The sequence below is a fragment of the Anoplopoma fimbria genome, chromosome 21 (assembly GCF_027596085.1).
Source record: "Anoplopoma fimbria isolate UVic2021 breed Golden Eagle Sablefish chromosome 21, Afim_UVic_2022, whole genome shotgun sequence".
In the NCBI taxonomy this organism is placed as follows: domain Eukaryota; kingdom Metazoa; phylum Chordata; class Actinopteri; order Perciformes; family Anoplopomatidae; genus Anoplopoma; species Anoplopoma fimbria.
Window position 1 is genome coordinate 9,741,922 of NC_072469.1, and position 19,421 is coordinate 9,761,342.

General features: G+C 39.5%; 1 protein-coding gene across 1 annotated transcript; it reads right to left on the bottom strand.

Annotated features, from left to right (window-relative positions):
- Positions 1 to 265: 265 nt before the first annotated feature.
- Positions 266 to 1,891, bottom strand: mos (v-mos Moloney murine sarcoma viral oncogene homolog). The gene has a single exon (XM_054623227.1). The coding sequence runs from the start codon at positions 1,767 to 1,769 to the stop codon at positions 753 to 755; it is 1,017 nt and encodes a 338-aa protein (XP_054479202.1). The 5' UTR covers positions 1,770 to 1,891; the 3' UTR covers positions 266 to 752.
- Positions 1,892 to 19,421: the final 17,530 nt, after the last annotated feature.

Consider the following 19,421-nt stretch of genomic DNA (forward strand, 5'->3'; position numbering starts at 1 on the left):
GATCCAAATAAAGGGCTTCTTGGAACAGTGTTCATTTGATTGTTTACGTCCTGTCATCATGATCTAAGGAAGGTAGAGCCTATCTTAAAGACGTCTTATGTTCCTCACATACCTGTGATGGTTTCTTCAACAGTCTGAGAGCAGCTCTGATTAACCAGAATCTCTCAAATGAATGGCTGTAAATGTGTGTGTCTATACATATGAGCCCTCAGACAAACTGGTGACCTGTAAGCATGATGTAAGGAAGAGCTGAGACGCACAATACATAGTATAAAAATAGTTTTAATGAAACCTATCACACTTAAATCTCACAATACAATCTCATCATAGCAAATAAAACTCAGTTCACCTCAAATTTTGATTCCATATTTTTTTTAAAAACTTGCTAAAACAAACTCACAGTAACTTAATATGAATAGTTTGAGTTGTCGAACTAAACGACAATGATGTGTTAACATTGCAGGACTAAATTCACTTTAAACATTGGTTTGTTTTCATTACAAGTGCTTTTTGTGGGTTAAACAGTGTGCCCTGCTGAAACAGTACTCCCTTATATAGCATTTTTATTTCTTAAGGCACATTATTATTGCGCTGATAAACGAGAGCACCAAATGGTTGGCTTTTCTAAACCTCATTGGGCATCAAGGTGACCATGAGAAAATGGGCAGAACCTTCTAAAATGTTCCTAAAACGTGTCCATTTAATGAAAGCCACAGCTGTCAGCACATCTGTGCACCAGTTGGAAAACTAAGTCACGTATTGGTGCGCAGCTGCTCCAGGTGAGGCAGCAGCTCCTCGGCACTGGGTCTGCAGCGGCCCTCTGCGCTCCAGCACCGGCTCAGCACAGTCCTACACAGCCGCCCCTGCTCCGACCGAAACACCGGATGGTCCTGAACAGACGGACGCAGGCTGTGCGCCACAACCGCGTAGAGCACGTGCTGCCTGTCGCCAGTGTAGGGCTGCTCTCTGGTGATCAGCTGCCACAAGGTGATCCCGAAAGAAAAGATATCCGCTTTGGGAGACAACCCCTCGCCCTTCAGCAACTCCGGGGCTCTGTGCGTGTAAGTGCCGCCGACGTGGCTCAGATGGGGGCTGATGGCGCACACTTCACAGCCACGGTCCAGTTTCAGAGAACAGCCGAAATCCGCAATTTTGCAGACGTCTTCACTGGACACCAATAAGTTTGCTGGTTTTATGTCCAGATGCACAACGCTGTGGGAGTGAAGGAACCGCAAGCCGCGTACAATGTCCGTGGAGTACCTGAGCCACCTGTCCTCTCCTAGCGGCTCTGCACACCCGTAAATGATCTGCTGCAGATTTATGTTCCCCACAAACTCCATCAGTATTGTTCCAATGCTGCTTTCGTCTCCAAAATCAGACGGGACGCAGGTGGTCGCCGCGATGACGCGCACGATGTTTCTGTGGCGCAGGTGTGCGGCGTTCAGCTCGGCCCAGAAGCTCTGCCGGGACGCCAGCTTGTTCTTTGTGCACTTCTTCACTTTCTTCAGCGCAACGGTCTCCCCGAGGTACTCTGCCTTATAGACGGAGCCGAACCCTCCGGAGCCCACCGGCTGCAGGGAGCGCAGCTCCTTCCAGTGGATCACAGTGGACCAGAGCCGAGTTGCAACCCTGCCGTGGAGCCGCTGAACAGGGACTTGTAAAGTGGTACCGAGGGAGTATTTGGTTAGCGGACTGCTACAGGTCCCGATGTCCAGGCAGGGGTAGATATCTTTGGGCAGCAGGCGAGTCACGGGGATAGGGGAAGGCATCGTGCAGAGCTGAGTCTCTCTGTGCAGCTTGAAGTCTGCGGCTGACTGATCAGCAGTACTGTCGCCTCAAAGCTTTTCAGCATTGAAACACAAAAAAGCTGCCAGCTAGTCACACCGCCACTTAGTGTTGAGGAGTATGTATTGCTTTCTATTTGGGTTCAACGGGTTCACCCCGACGGTTCAACTCAGTTTACGCGCTCTGCAATTGGGTGTGGGGTAAAATGAGACACTGTTTGCATCCTGTGGTATTAAAGCACGATAATATTAATATGTGTCAAAAAGTAACTACTGCATGTATGCATGCCCTGGGCTTCATAATTAGCAGCTAGACAGTGGGACACTTTTGTACAGTGTCCATGTTTAGAAGTGCACACTGACAAATTTGACTGAGTGGATTCAGCATGAAAGCTTGGGGGAGGGAGCTGTTACACAGCTCAGAGCTTGAGTTTGTCCTTTTACATTTTTTTCACTGAGACCTTTCCAGCATGCAGGAACAGATGATCACATTCTAAACACCACTTCAGTGTAAGATGGTGAGGATAACACAAGAGAGCCCATAACGGGCTGCGTCATCCGTCAGTCTGTTTATGGTAAACTCTATGACTCTTTTGTTCTGTTCCCTTACGGTCATGATGACCTCCTTGTCCGATCCACAGAATGTCGAAATAGTGTTTTGAGATCATCTGCAGCATCTCTGTCTAGGAGTGAATGATGACAACCTGAACTAGTGTCCAGTTGTTTATAAATTCAGAAGTTTCCAAGCAGATACACATCATGATAAAGTGAGAGAAGCATGAATGTTAAGGCAGCAGATCACAGTGAGAGCAGGAAGGATAATTAGTTAGCCTTCTAGATTAGTTCACCTCATATGTTCGCAAACCTCTGCTACTGAAAAGATACATGGTAGGAGAGAAGTAACAACAACTGTGAACAGCGGCAATTCGCATACAGCCCTGTGTTATACATAATTATGTTCTCATACAGCTAAACTGCCCTCTCAATTATGTTTCAAGGGAAATGGATTTTCTTCGGATAACGACCATAGTTTTAAAGAGTTTTAAACACATGGTTAGCATTGTTAATTGAAACAAAACAAATTTAAAAAACACACTTCGTTAGGTTTGTATAAAAATCACTATGAAATTGAAACATTACAAAACAAAAATGCAAAAAAACTACTGGTTATGTTTAGGCAACAAAAAAACTTGGTCACACAGGACACAAACAGCAGGCTCCTGGGTGAAAGCCCTGTGTTTCTTGACCCATCCACCACCGCAACTCATTTGAAAGTTATTTGTGATGCGTCATAGGCAAATGTCATCTACGACAAAAAAGGTTTCCCTTAAAACTTAATTCACAATGCAGTTTTGTTGTATGGGAACATACATTTTAGGAGACAGCGCTGCCATGAGTTCCAAAACATAGAACCTTCAGGCGATTACTGCCCGGGTATGCAGAATACGGATATATGGTCGTAAGTAACATTGTAAACCTTGCAAAATATCCTATTGTAATTAAATGATAAGACTTATATATATTCTATATATTTTTCCACAAATCCAATGTGCAGATCTGAAGGCATCAATAAATTGCTCCAAGTAACAAGTAATGTGGGAGTATTCAAAAGCTATTCTCTATTGTGTGGAGACTATCCCTCCACCAACAGGTGCAGCTGACGTGGATACTCTTTAAAACATATCACCTGTGGTGGACACGCACTGATTGGAAACTTATGATTGTATAAGCGCCATGTGTGCAGGGCCTCTTCTGTCGTATGGTCAGACGTTTCTCCAATTCCTGTGTTGGGTTCCCCTGCCAACGTCTCTTCAGTTCATGTGTCGGGGGTTGAGACGACATCTCACCCACGTGTCCTCCCGGCTACTTGACAGACTCCCGTTCCGTGTGTCCTGCCAGCAGTCCAGCCGACTCCCGCTTCAAGTGACCTGTTGGCGGTCCGGCCAACACCTATTCCCGCTGAGGGTCGCAGCAACCCGCTGTTCCTTTTCTCGCTGGGCTGCAGACCCAATTGCCTGAGCTCCCGTCTACAGACACTCAGTTGCCACAAAGTGCCTGTTTTCAGAGTCTGGTCCAGTAATCCAGCAGCCAGAGTTCCAGCAGCCAGAGTCCAGCAGCCTGCCCCTTTCTGAAGCTAAAACTTTTGTACAAGCCAATTTTCTACACCAGCCTCAAGAGGGGCGGCGCCCTTGTCCTTGGTCTTCATAAGGGCCCCTGCTCTTTGGTCCAGCATCTTGGTCATTCACCAGAGAGGTCCTGCCTCTGTGGTCTATAACCAGATGTACTACAGCCTTCTGGTCGTCCTCCTGCCCGTCCTCTGGAGCAGCTCCGTCAGCTTAGTCGTCCCACTGGCCACCCTCCGGAGGTCACCCTAATTCTTAAGCTCTCTGGCCACTTTGTCCAAGACTTTCTGTGTTGGTTGTCGGTTCATCTGATAGGTTTCCTGTTTGCATCCGTCTTGCAGATGTGCTATTTACCTGATCCTGATTCGTTTGTCATTTTGCCCGTTTCTGTTTTTTTAGTATTTCAGTTACTCACTTTTGGACTCAACTGCCGTCTTTTCGACATACAGTGACAGTGGTAGAGTGGCAAGATGGCAGGATGCAGTGTACATGTACAACATACAATATCCTCTGTCCTTGGACCCTTGCACAGGATAAGGAAAAAACTCTCCATAAAACCTTGCACAGAGAAAAAAGGGAAGAGACCGCCATTCTGACAAGCCCAGTCTTCTCTGGTTGATCAATGTTTCCCGGCTGTAACCCAGTTTAGTAACCTAGTTTAATAACTTGGTAAATACTTTACCTCATGCCTATTTTGCCAAATATACATCACAACAAAGTCAAATGCTTACAGGAAAAAAAAAAAAACAAGCAAGTAAAGACAAACAAACAAAAAACATCACAGTTCAAATCGATTTCCATTAGATTCATCATCAAGCAGGCCATCTCTTTTATCCGAAATAACTTTTTCTTTGCTCTTCCTCTACAATATATTGATTAGATATAACATTTAAATAAAAATGATAATAATATTGTGCAGGAAGCAATTGCTGAACCCAAACAGAACAATTTATAACACAAGACAACTAGGAAGAATGGTAATATTCAAGTCATGTACATTTGCAGTGCCGTTTTGGAGCCAACCACGGCGGAGTGGCCAGGTCTTGTAGTGGCAGTGACAAAACTACAAGCCTTCATTAAAGATGCAATATAAGATCATCATAAATCTACGGCTGACCTAAATAGCTCAAAATCATGCATAACGTTAACGTCAAATATATATTTTTTTGCAATAGTCCAACTTCTCTCTCTCTCTCCCTCTCTCTCCCTCTCTGTGATTGTCTCAAAACTTAATTCAAAGCTTTGCTTCAAAAAAAGACATATCAGCCCTAGAGCTTGAAACTCAGAAGAAATTATCCTGCAGCAAACAGCAAAGACCTTCAGCTTAACACCACTGACGGCCTTTTTAGTCTTCGATTCAGGTACACCGCCGACTCGTCGTAGCCCTGCAGTGCTGTTTCACATTTTACACACAGTCTGGTTCATGTTATGATCCAACTGAGCACATACCTGCTTTCCTGTCTGTAATGGTGTAATGCGCTGTCAATTTGTGCAGCGACATTTACCCATCCAGTTTAACCCAGTTTTACAGCATTGTCCACAAGACATTCAGCATAAGGCCTGGGCATTCTCTTCAAACACTGGCGATATGTTTCAAACCAGTGCTCAAGTATATAATCCACTTCATTGTTTTCATTCATTTTCTCAAGTTTGCTTGCAGTTGTTAAGAAAGTATCTACCTGCCGAGCAGTCAATACCAAGCTAGTCTTTGTGCCGATAGACACCAAATCAAATATGAAATATGAAATGTTCGTAAATAACTAAGAGTCGATAGAACCATTAGAAGAAAAGGTCAAACAACATGGACAAACTATGCTAGAGCTTGAGCTTGAGCTAGCAGCTGGATCAGCAGATGACAGTGGTCAGATAACAGAGTTGGAGGCTATAGTTAGCAAGCTAACGACTCAAGTTTAACATCTGGATGACCAATGCAAGCACCTGGAGGGGAGATCAAGAAGAAATAATATCTGGTTAGTGGTTCCACCAGGGGGGTTGGAAAGGCCAGTCCTACCGAGTATACACTACTATAAGAAATTCTTCGCTTGGATAAAAAGCCCTTGATGGATCAAGCCCATTGTACGCTGTGAGATAAGCCCAAAGAGGGATGTACACCCCGACCATTTGTTGTAAGAGAACACTATTTTCACTTGCAATGAGATTCTACGTCATGCAGGGGAACTCTCTCCTCTCCTCCCATGTCCACTGTCGCTAAGAAGTGGACTGCTTCTGGGGAGGTTTAGCAACAACTCCAAGCATGTCCGGGCGTAAAGTTTGGGCTGATTCAATTCAATTAAATTCAGTTCATTTTCTACATCCTCTGTCCCGGAACCCTCACATCGGCACAGGAAAAAAACAACTAAAAAAACCCTTTAACAGGGAGAAAAAAGGTAGAAACCTATGGGAGAGCGATAGAGGAGGGATCCTTCTCCCAGGATGGACAGAAATGCAATATATGTCATGTGTACAGAATGAACAACATAACAGAGTTACAACACATTAAATGATTCATATGATCACAGTAGTCCTGTTAAAGGGGTTTTTTAGGGGAGTTTTTCCTGTGCCGATGTGAGGGAAGGACAGAGGATGTCGCATGTGCACAGATTGTAAAGCCCTCTGAGGCAAATTTGTAATTTGTGATTCTGGGCTATACAAAATAAACTGAATTGAATTGAATTGAAAAGTAGTAAGCAGAGTAACGAAGGAAAAAATGAAGACTACTTATAATAAAAGCAGCAATGACAATAGTATAATGATATAGGGAATAGTAGTAGTAATGTGACTAATAATAATAATAATAATCGAAGTAGCAGTGGGTGTCAGCCGGGTCACAGCAGGATGCACGACCACGGTCCAGGTACCACAACGATTCATGGAAACCTGCGAGGCGAGAAAGCAAAAGGACTTTATGGTAGAAGCAAAGCCAATAAGCGTAATAGTACAGGGAATAATTTACCCAACAAACTCAAGAAAGCAGTCACTCCAACTGATTTGTGAAGAGACATAGGTGAGCTAGCAAAGCTGGCTAACCCTGCCTACATTTGTTTGTTTACTTTGACTTAGACTACATTTCCCAGTAAGTCATTGCTGCACTGCATACTAATGGCTGATTTTCCCAACAAGGAAACATTTTATAATTCTGTGCATGTTTACAATTATGTGGCATTGTTACAAGTCTCTCTTGGATATCTGTAGATTGTAGTAGTTGAACATCATAGTCATGGCTATGATGGAGAGTTAAACATGTTCTATAAGGTTTCGACGGCATGTCTCACTTGCGGGATACTTCTAGCAAGGTGGGAGGGGGTTATGTGGGTTTTTTTTTTTTTTACCACAAAGGGTTGTTCTATTTTGTGTCAGTTTGGTCTATCATGTGTCAGTTTGGTCTGGTTTAACATTAAATACACCCATTAGATACTGTCGTTCACTAGTATGTCTATTATTATGCCTGATTATGGAAGTGGGCTCAAGTTTTGTAGCCAGAATTGTAGATACCTTGATAATCATGTTAAGCACAGCAAAGTAATACACCATTTTCAACACTTGGTGCCCAGAAAATGTTTTTCTAACCAGACCGGATTAAAAAGTAGTTGGATTTGCCATACTATCAGTCTTCATATCAGGGTTAATCTAGAGGTGTAGCTATCATATTGCATAAATCAAACATCCATCACCCTTTTATTCATCTATATTGTTTTCTGGTAAATAATAGAATTCTTCCATCTGTAAAGTCAATTTTATTTAATGCAACAGTTGTATCTGACCATGCCCCAGTTACGATGAATATACGTTTTACAGTATTTTATTATTTCGGGGCTCCATGACATTCAACCATATACCCACCGTTTACTGTCAAATGATGACTTCATGGAATCTATCTCAGAGCAAATGGAGCTGGACACAATTTATGCCACCTCTCCCTCTCCAGATCTCTGTAAGGGGGGTACTGAAATCCAGATATATACTATAGGAACTTTTTACATTAATTAGCACCAACTTTAATTGACATGTTTAATTAGTCATCTGAATCTATTTAATTTGCCTGGCCCCTCACACCAGCCTTAATCTCCTTTATACTAAAAAGAACAAGGACTCTCAGTCCTGTGCCTCATTTCGTCTTGCAGAATGTAAATTTGAAATAATATCCAAACTCTCAGCTTTCCACCTTGTTTCAATACTTTGATCTATCATCTCCCCTGATCAAACAGGTTTCATTAGAAATGGACATCCTTTTTCAATATCAAACGGTTAGTAAATGTTATTTATAGAAGCCTCAGTTATAACTAATAATACTCAGTCACAATACTTTTTAACTCCATAGGTCCACCAGACAAGTTGCCCTACTGCTAGTTGCCATTGTGATTGAGCCCTGCAACATTGTGCTTTCTGCTAACCCCCGATTTTCTGTGACAACCAGGAATGACACTGAACAGAGGGTTTCTTTTTATGCAGACGACCTTAATGTGTACATTTTAAACTTATCTGCAGCACTTGCCACACTAGAATGACTCTGTTTTTTATCTGGATATAACAGCTTGTTGAGCACGTATGCAACAAAACTTGGAGGTCTGGAAATTGCTCCCACTACATCTAGCTGCTATGATCCTATCCTAAAGTTGTCCTATCTATTTTATTGTATATCTATTTTCCTCCATCAAACTTTTTTGGAGAGAAGACGGAGACTTCGTTAGGACGTCAAAAAAGACTCTTGAAGGAATGGCCTTGCAAAACTTTAGTTTTATCACTGGGCTACTAACCTTACAATTTGACAGCTTGTAGCAAGGCTGGACACGCCTGACATAACTAAGAAATGGAGGCTCCTTCATTTGTTCCCCCGAGACATTCTTCTCCCCCTCTTTTCTCACTTATCACCTCCTTAAGGGTATCCCAATAACCTTTCTCAGGGACCCCCACATCCTCTGACAGTAAAGATACATCTTCGGCCGTAAAGGCGTCAATCGTAGCAGCCACAGCCTTGAGAGGAAGGTCTAAAGAGTGTGTGTGTGTGTGTGTGTGTGTGGGGGGGGGGTCTAACCCTAACCCTAACCCTTATTTTATTTTAGTGTACATCTGTTGACCTCGTGAGATATCAACTTTAACTATTATCGTTAATAGTGACAAAACGAGATTAGTTTGAGTATATCAACAAGTAGCCTGAGTTATCAAACTATTCAGAGCTATATCCCTCTCCAAACACTGAACCGGATCCAACGCCCGTCTTGAAGCAAGACACAAAGAATTCAGAGACTTTTGCCTGCTGACTGAGTGAGGACCCCGGAGCCAGCGGTCTGTGAACCCTCAACTTCACACTCTTCACCTCCGCCGGACCGGAAAGTCCGACGGCAGAGCTGAAACTACCAGGACCGCTGAAGCTACTGCAGGTACCCGCAAAAGGCATCTGGACCCCACGGCACAAAGTAGGAACTATCAACGTTACTATGATCCAGAGTTGGTGTAGGAGATATAGAAGCTCTGAATAATAAATTAGATTGACCGGGTAGAGTAGGGATCAGTCTGAAACTTTTCTTCACTATTATTGATCGTATTTTTATTTGTTTCTTCTATTCAGAAGTGGTGCCCTGCAATTTTTTTACGTAAGCAATATTTTTATTTTAGCGTAGTTATTAACAACACTACACAGTATTGGCTCAGATCTCATACTGTACATTATATTTCCCCTCCTGCTTGGTTGGCTATTGAATCTTTTGGTTATACACCAAAGTACTTTATTGAATCAGCATCCCATCACTGAATTTTTCGACAATATTTCTAGGGGGGTCGTAATTAAAAGTCATGACTTGCGTCTTTGATAAATTAAAAGTATAGCCAGACATTGAACCATATTCTATGTTGTTAATATATCAAATGTCATCTGCAAAAAACGCCAGCTTTGATCTTGCAATCATGTATTTGAACATTTGATAATCTACATGACAGTTTTTGGCCTTCTGGTAATAAGGGAGATGATTGCCTCTCTCCACGAGGGGGACATTTTTAAGTTTTTAGGTACCCAATTATAGACCCTAATTAACACAAGTGTTAACGTGCCAGGGGAACTACCTACCTATTGTTTTGGGATTCTTGCCTGCTGGTAGATGGAATAAATGTAAAAAAAAAGTGACTGTGAGTCATTGTCTAGCTGTTGTTTTGTCTAGCTGTCTTCCTTTTTTTAACACTAGCTATATGTACAATAATATTTACCCTCACCTTTAATGCATCCCATAGCATGGGCAGCTCCACCTCCCTTATAATAAGAGCCCATATGTTCCAAATTGACTTTAATTTCCTCCTCTAGTGCTTCTTTGATTGGCGGGCCATCAAGTATACTTGAATTAAGCTTAAGTGTTTCTGGATTGTTTAGTTCAAATTGATAGTAAGATAGAGGGGTTCATGGTTTGAATTATCAATGTATACATATGGTGGATTAGAAAAATGGGCATTATCTCGGCCTGCTGGATAGAAGTCCCTCCACATGTCAATAATTCCTCCATAGGTCAATAAATCTCCTCTGCTGATTTTAGAGAGAGAATATTGTAGAAATATCGACAGTATGAAACAAAAGAAAATGTACATTATTCAAGCCTTATTTTCTTTTTAAAAGTAATCGTATAGTGGGTACTTTAGCAACTGTTTAGTTACGTCAGAACAGTGACACCTACTATAATGAGGCTGCAACTTGTGCGGAATAGACTTTATCATGTTTCATGTTATCATAACTGAAGGTGGAATTATTGATCTTATAATAATGCTCAGTAACTAAAGTATCAGCAGCTACTGAGGACCGTACTGTGTCCATGTTTCACAGAGTAACTTAGATCTTTTCACTTGAAAGGTTTTTACTTGTCCAACAGTTGTTATTGCCATATTTATGCTGTAAAACGGTTATCAAAGCTGCTGATTATCTGTTTGATACCCAGCCAAAATGCTGTAGACTCCTCTCTTTGACAAATGTTACTTTAAAGGTTCTCAATATCTGGGTCTCAGAGTAATTAAAGTGACTCGATGTGGGCTTATGTGACAAGAGGAAAGAACCACCAATTTACACAATAATACAAAAAATCGTAGTGAATGACACATTTTTAGGAATGACAAAACAGACCTGCAATTGGATCCTTCTCTTACATTTATTGAACTTTCATTACATTGTGTAAAAACACTGGAGTTGACGACTGCAGTTATTTTCTCTCATAGCAGCAAGGTATGTAAATCAAATCAGGTTATTCTGCCAGACAATAAATAATCTGCCTCTTTGGATGATGTCAATTTTTTAAAAACAACAGATAAATGCTGCAGCATTGATTTTTATTTTACAACCTGTAAACATATACATATATATTTACTTATATATATACATATATGTTTATGTGAATAACTTTGCCTATATTTATAAAAATACAACAGTAGTTTGTAAAATAGATTTGAAGAAACATATTGAGAGTTAGCAATGAGTCCATCATTGTCACAGGATGGCATTAATGAAATGCAACGTATAACAAAACCAACATGGCTGGAATGCAGTTCGTTTCTGAACTTCCTCAGCTCATTTGAATGGCGTCACGTGGAGTCGTCTTTGTCAGCGTCAGCACCGACGTCTTCATCACTGCAGAGTGACTTCACTCAGAGCAATCTTCCACCATGACTCAGTGTCCCAATATCACAACACACAGGTGGGGAGGGGATGAGGGGGGCATGTGATATTACAGGCAAGTCTGTAAAAAGACTACAATCACAGTACAATAAAATATATGTAGCTATATAGTACAACCAGGCACACACACCAACTGTACGGCTAAATTGGATACTTTGTTTGTACAAACGATACATTTAAGAACTAGAAAAGAGGTCTGTTGCACCTTAAGGAGCTTTAGAAGTATGTTAGCAGCTTGATCCAATACCAAAATATAAATTGCAGTATTGCAGTGTTTCTTACATACACATTCAATAAAGTTCACTGGTACCACTGAAGCTTATAAAAATAATTGACATGAATTGCTGAAGGTCTGTGCCTCTCACTGAAAAGCATCTCCTGGTCACCACAAGGCTGTGGGAGACTTTCTGCTTTTACTTTTTTCCCAGGACAGTTTAGATTAGTTTTAAAAATATTAAGCTGAAATGTAGATCTACTTTCTCCAATGTGTAGAGATTTTTTCTCAACTGTGATCCGCAGTTTATTGCTTTTATTCTCTCCACATCAAATGCCTGGATCGTGTGATACAGTCCATTTGAGTTACACATCACGTTGATTTATCAGTTAGCTGAAATTTGTTGTCATCTAACAGCTTTCAGGAAGAAACCACTTAGAAATCAAGTAATATTTTTTCATAATGTCCCACTGAGGTCAAACGACAATAGAAAAGAACAAAATCCCCCTAGGAGTTAGTGAACATACAGTATATCTTGTTTGTTGTTTTAACAACCCATTAAAGGATGATGTAATTAAACTATTGAACCGTCCATCCAAGCTTCATTATCGCTTGTGCTCTCACCTTAACCAACGCTTGAATAGTCAAAGAAGGCCCTCTGCCAACAAAAATCTGTGTTTAAGGTACATAGTTTGTTAAAAGAACCCTCAATGAGATACACAGAACACTTGTGCAAGTAAAGCAAAAATGACACTTTGATAGGAAAAACACTGTCAAAATTGTACCTGTAAAAATAAAACATTTTAAGTTGTATTTACATGTTATTGTTCTCTAAAAGAGCTAAATATATCATCTATACATTTGTAATAAAGGTTTTAAACAAAAAGTATTGGAGGAAATAAGGCATTCAATTTACAAAAAGTGCTATAACAAAAAAAGCAGCTTGCTATCATCTCCTGTAAAATTACAAAACCTTCACAAGATACAAATAGCAAACTTCTATAAATGCTTTGAAACATCACACATTCAACTCTACATTTCACATAACCCAGAACAACATTGTGTCCATTCATGTCTCATCAAGGGAAACGGGGAACTTAACACTTCTATTTTTGAATTTCAGAGCACAAAATATGACTATGTGAGGTAAATGATAATACTATTGGGTTATATATGTATCAAACATTTTATGTAACTAAGATTACTATCTGATAACTGCTGTGGTGGAAGAGAAAAGGTGAAGGTGCAGACTGTTAAGTTCACATTTATTTCACATAGTGTGCAGTTCAATGTCTCTTGAAAGTATAAAACGGTAAGGGTCCAAAATGATATCTGTTCTACTGATGAAATATGTCATCTTTCTTTAATCACCGTAGGGCTGGGTATTGATTGACATTTTTCAATATGTGTCAGTATGATACCAGGGTTTTGATAGTCTAACCAAAACACTACATCAAACAAGGGAATAATAGTTTTCACTATTTTGTGCTGCCATTCAAAATTAGTTTGTTCACTTGATCACAAGTTCACTTCACATGATGAATTTCAAAAGCCAAATATAAGCAGCTGAACAAGGACTTTGTAAAAGTAAAATACGGTCTAGAATTGGCCGAAATGGAGTTGAGTGTGCTTCTTTCCCATTGATTTGTTACTTCAATGTATGCCTTCAATCCAGCAACTAGAATAGGTGTATGTTTGCCCTCAGCTTTTCAATTAAAATAGGGATTTAAATTAGGAACTACTGGGACTCAGAAGAAGCCAACAAGGTTGTGGATCTGATCACACCTTTGATTTTGATATTTCAGTGCTACACAAACATTCCACTTGATACCCAGCCCTACTTAGCTGGCTAGTGATTGCTAGCAATACGTTATGTGGACTACTGTCAAAAACTCATAACTCATAGCTGTTGGAATAGGACAACTCACCCCAAGACAGCCCGGTTTGTGTCCTCAGTATCCTGTATGTTTGATCGTGATTTGGAATCAATACACAAACCCTAGTGGAAAAATGTGTAAAAAGATAAATGAAATATCTTTTCCAGCAACAGATTGCATCTTTAAATGTATTTTTATGTTCATCTCACAGAAGTTAACCTTCAGCGCAGAGTGAGAAGTTTGCCTAGGGTGAAAAAAATGTGAACGTTTTGGCTTTTCCACTTAGGTTTGCATAGGGAATTCAACCCTTAGTGGGGGTGCTGAGGTCACAAAGGAGGATAACCCAAATGTGAAGGTGTATGTTTACTCAGTCCAATCACTACATGTTTTTAATGGCCATTCAAAAACTCTAGATGTCTTATGAATCATTCCAGAACATATCTGAGGAAATGCTTGAACTGTGTGAAATGTTAGTGGATGTTTCTGTCATGGACTTGTGGAACATGTAGAAAAATACGAGATGTTCAAATACAGCCATTATTTCTGCAATTTTTTCATATTTTCCACATTTGAATCACAGCAAATAGCTGATCTTTTATATGTATTGCAAGAAAATAAGGCATAACATCTGCTTACAATGTAAGATTTGAATATGATTGGGTTTATCCTGACAACTGGTGTGCATGACTTCATGTTGAATGGTCTGTGCGGACTGATTGAGACATTGACTGTCTAGCTCATAGAGTCTCTTCACTGCTCGTGAGCTGTTTGGTTAGCAGTTAATGCCATGCTTGGAGGATCCTTGCTACATACAACTGAAGCTCTCAATGAAGAAAAAAAGCCTAGAAAATGCTGAAAAGCACTCCTCTTGATGGTTGGGTTGGAAGAAGAAGAAAAAAGAAGGAAAAAAAATGATATGATCAGAATCACAGATGTTTTTGCACCCAAACATTGTGTCCTTCAAAAAAGATTGATTGTATTTCAATTTTTTTGAGTGTATGAAGATAGTTTTGGTTTCATGTGTATGACTACACCAGTACAATGGAGGTAAATAGATTTGCTTTTTGGAGCAGTCAAAACTTTTAAACCATTTGACACATTCAACAGCAGCAGGTGTTTCTCATATCAATGGATTAGTCCACAGGACACAGTGCCAGTAGCTGTCACTGATAACTTTGACAGTTTTGTAAATAAAAATGGTTACAAGGTTATCCGATATGTTACTGTTGGGGTTTTTTTCATGTCATTTTCCCAATCCTATGGCTGACAAGACTGCTGATATTGTTCGATTCTGTAAAACCCAAGAACACATCCAATTATTATTTTCTTTTCTTTTTTTTTTTTTTTTTTTTTTTTTTTTATACATATAATGCTAATTAAAAAAAAAAAAATCTTCTCTGTGCAAGGCTGGTAAAGGTTAGAACATGGTCACTGTAAATAAAAGGCCTCTTGTAATTGCTGGTCTGTGATAGAACTCGAGTTCCTGTATCCTGTCAGACAAGCTACATGCCCACCCAACTCGTCTCATACAGGCCACACTACTTCCTGCATAGACACTTGAAGGAAATGTAAGATGGGAAATCATCCAACATGGACACAATTCCTAATCTAAGTCTGAAGATACTTGCTGAATTGTTCAGAGCTTTGAGGACCTTTCACCTCCATTGTATTGAGGCTTCTCAGACTGAGAAGATCTGGGTAGATCCAGCACTATAGGGGGAGCTGGGAAAACATATTGATGTGATTTGTCAGTGAGCCTTGGGGTGTGTAAACATTCTACTATTCCCAAATCAGTTGCAACTTTCTCCCAACACATTCAGCTGCATTTGAAGTGTTTCAACATTTCAGTTCAAGCATGAAGAAGGTGAACGACCCTAAAACTAGAATCCCGCAGCACTCCATAGATAGCAGACTCTTTGATTAGAGGATAACTTTCACTCATATAAGGTATTTTCACTATAACACCTATGGTTGTATGGCATCAATGCATTTACACTCCTGAAAAACTGGGTTCCGTTAGCTTAAATATTGCCTCTTTGATATTAAAAGACCAAGTGAGCACCAAATATTTGACTGTAATGTAAATAAGCATTGAAAAATATAAAATATGCTACAGGAGGGGAGCACTTTTGATGGATATTAGAACACAGATGACCCTTAGAATTCAGAGCACACAATACCATGTTATATTGCTGCCAGCTTCGACATGTTTTTAGTCAAACCCAATGAACTAACATTCCGCTTTAAACATTAAAGTGGCCCTATTATGCTTTTCCACTTTTTCCCTCTTCTTTAATTTGTTATATATATTTTTGTACATGTAAAAGGTCCGTATAGAGTAAAACCTGAAGTCCACGCCTAAAAGGAGTTACCCTGCCCCTCAGAATCACTGCTCCTGAGCTGCCTGAAACGGCTTCATTGAATTCTCTCCTTCACTTCCGTAACTTTTTGAGGTCATAATGTTACAGAAGTGACATAAAACTCTCTGGCTAGTTTGGCCCTCAAACAACAAAAGAGAGAGACGGAGCTGGAATTCCGGTGGAAGACTTGTTTTGAAATGTGAAACGTTGACCAATCACAACAGAGCGGGCTGGCTGACCAATCAGGGCAGACTTTACTTTCTGGAGGGAGGAGCAAGTGCTACAACGGAGCATTTCAGAGAGAGGTGAGAAGAGGTGCTGTAGGACAGCCAGGATGAGAAAAACAAAGCGGATTATGAGCATTAACGCATGTAAACATGTTGTAACTGTAACTTGAGATAAAAATATGCACACGGAAAATAGCATAATAGGGCCTGTTTAAATAATGTGGAGCCATGCCAGAGGAAGCCAGGACATTTATTTTCACCATCAAACTACTGAACTTATTATAAATCTAAAGTATTTTGAAACTCAGTAAAGCTTGCAATATATAGGCAATTTCTGAATGTGGTTCAGAAGGAGTTTAAGAACATAGTAAGGTAACACCTCACAGGTTGAATCATAAAATACTATGAAGATTCTGAATATCTGTTTAACATCCCATTCTTCTGACCAAATAGCAGCAACATTTGGCAGTTTCACAACATGTTACATTTACTTCATATTCTATTGAGAAGTTACAGATTGCATGAGAAAAAACTGAATAGGCATATGTTATACTTCTATTCAGGGTTGGGTATTATTTTTAGATAAATGTATTTAAATGTAAAAAAAAATGTAATAAGGAATTTCTACTTGATGGATTGGACAGAAATTGTTTTGCATTTTATATCAAAATATGTTAGTGTTCTGTAATTTTGTATTTTACAAATACTGAGAATATTTTCTGCGAAACTGTCTGCGTGATGATCAAAAATATGCAAACTGACATACTGGCAGTAGCGCAGTTTGCCCAGGTATGTTCCTGACATATGAGAATTGAGCACAAGGTGAGTGAAACATGTTGCTTGGTATATTTCTATCAAGTATAGCAAAAAAAACCTGTTATTTTCGAGGTAGGCATTTGTCCCTTTTACCATTTTCACATCTTTGTTGAAATGGTAAACCAATTTAACCATATAGCGCGTTGTTCTCAAAGCTAACACTAGCTTTCATAAACTTTCGTTAGCTGATTTTATAAGGCAAAAAGAGAAAAGCCATTTCAGCATTGTGGTATAACAAGACTTTAGAATGCCACGAGGAGGTGTAACTTGTTTAATGTATGCATGTGATGGGCAGCAGCGTCATTCAGAGGTAGACATTATGTCAGCTGTGACATAATGGTTGTCTATTTAACTGGGGTTGTTGTATGTTTTATAGTTACCAAACTAATCAGTTTATTTAAACAACAACCAATGTATCATTTGGAAATGCATGCTAGAAAATATCTTTCTTGCATTTAGCTACTAGCAGTCGAAGAGGATACATAGCAAGGGGAGTAAGAGAGTAATGTGTGAGAGAGGAGGAGAGGAAGTGCAGAGACTGAGACAACAAGGGAGGAGGTAAGACAGAAGAGCTCAAGTAAGTCTGCATGCTTAGAAAATTTTGGTCACAAAACAAAGTCAAAGAGCATAAAGACAGCATGTCTGCATGTTTTGAATCCAATTGTTGTAACATTTTGATAGCTAAAACACTAGAAATATTTTAAGCAAATTTATCTTAAAGTATTCTCCATTAAGCACAGAAATCATTTCACTTTTTAGAGTAATAATGTCTGCTCATATTTGTTTTAATGTTACATGGGCTATGTGCCAGCAAACAAATGCACACTGTCCAGATAACCTCCCATGTACGTAGCTAAAATGGGATGCGAGTCCGGGACTGTATCATTTATCCTAACAATTTGATATTGTTGCAAAGTTGTTTCTGTCCTATCAGTTGAGTCTGTGTGCTGGTGAAGAAATAGACCAGATAGGGCTACATGTATAAAGAGTAGAGGTTTATGAATTTACTTCATGCTCCCTTTGAATATTTGAATTTTATTTGAAAGTTTATTCTGAAAGATTGGGTGTTTGCTATATTTTATAGTTTAATTTGATACACTTACAATTTGTGTGTTTTGAATCTAATAAATATATTTGGATGTATTTTACCAATCTCTGCATCTTGGTTCAAAGACAGAGAGTGGCTGAAATATTTCGTAAACAGAGCACCTTTTGTTATATTTGCCATTAATCAGACAAGGGCTATTTTCCCTTTGAATGCACATAGTGGTGGTATGCATTGTAAAACAATATGTTTCCTTTAAATAGTAAATGTAATTTAAATTGTAAATTGAATTGGAATACATCATCTGAGATTGTTTATGCTATATTCTTGTAAAATACCGGGTGGAGTGTTTTTTTTTTTTTCAAAGTCATGGGGATGGTTCAGTAAAATATTAATGTAACTATGGAGATTCTTTTCAAACAAGTTACAATCCTCCTACCCGTCCAAATCAGTTTTGAAGATCACAATTTGCATTTTTATGGTATATCACCATTGCAACGACCTTTTATACATGAAATACAATTGTACTAGGTACCACATAAACACTTCTAAAGTAATAACTTCCATTTGTTATCAAAATCAGCTTTCTGCATTCAATCAACAACTTTTGTTTCAGTCACAAACATTGTAATCTACTCTAAGAAGTTTGATGATAAAAATAACCTGAAGTCAAGAGAACTCCGCTGGGAGTCTGACAGGGATCATTTGAGCGAGCTGGCTTGGTAAGGCTCAACAGTGATGTCTCGTTGTGTTTGTGCGTAATCTCAGTTGTCAGTGTGAAACTGGTGCCAGTTAATCCAGATGCCTTGTTGGTGGGGATGCTGTGTGTCTGTGGCTGAGAGGGTGTTTAGGGGGAAATTAGAGATTATAGCTCTTAGTGTCAATTCAGTCTCGATGTTGAAAACACTAAACAGTCTACAGTAATGTTGCAGTGTGAGTTGGGCAGTCTTTGGTTTGGTGTCAGGGGAAAACTAACAAACTCCAAAGAAGTACAAACTCTCATGAAAAAGTCCCGAAAATGAAGATCAAACTTGACCAACTAATGAAATATTTCACTGTCATACTGTTGCTCAGTAGTTCCCACTCTATACCTTGTCTATATTAATGTGAATGAACATCTGCTTTATGGATTGATAAAAAAAAAAAAACAGTTCAATGTTTTTGCATGATTTAGCCTATTTACTACTTCCACTTTCAAAAATCCTTAAAACCATGTTTGACGAATTTCAATTGAGTTTTCCCATATTCCTTGAAGCTGTTGGTTTCCTGCAATCTAACTACTATTAAAATTAACTTGCAGAAACTTCACATGTGTAATCCAGCAGAGGGA

Bases quoted from the DNA above. Each gene is read 5' to 3' on its own strand.
- mos (XM_054623227.1), bottom strand. From the start codon at position 1,769: ATGCCTTCCCCTATCCCCGTGACTCGCCTGCTGCCCAAAGATATCTAC.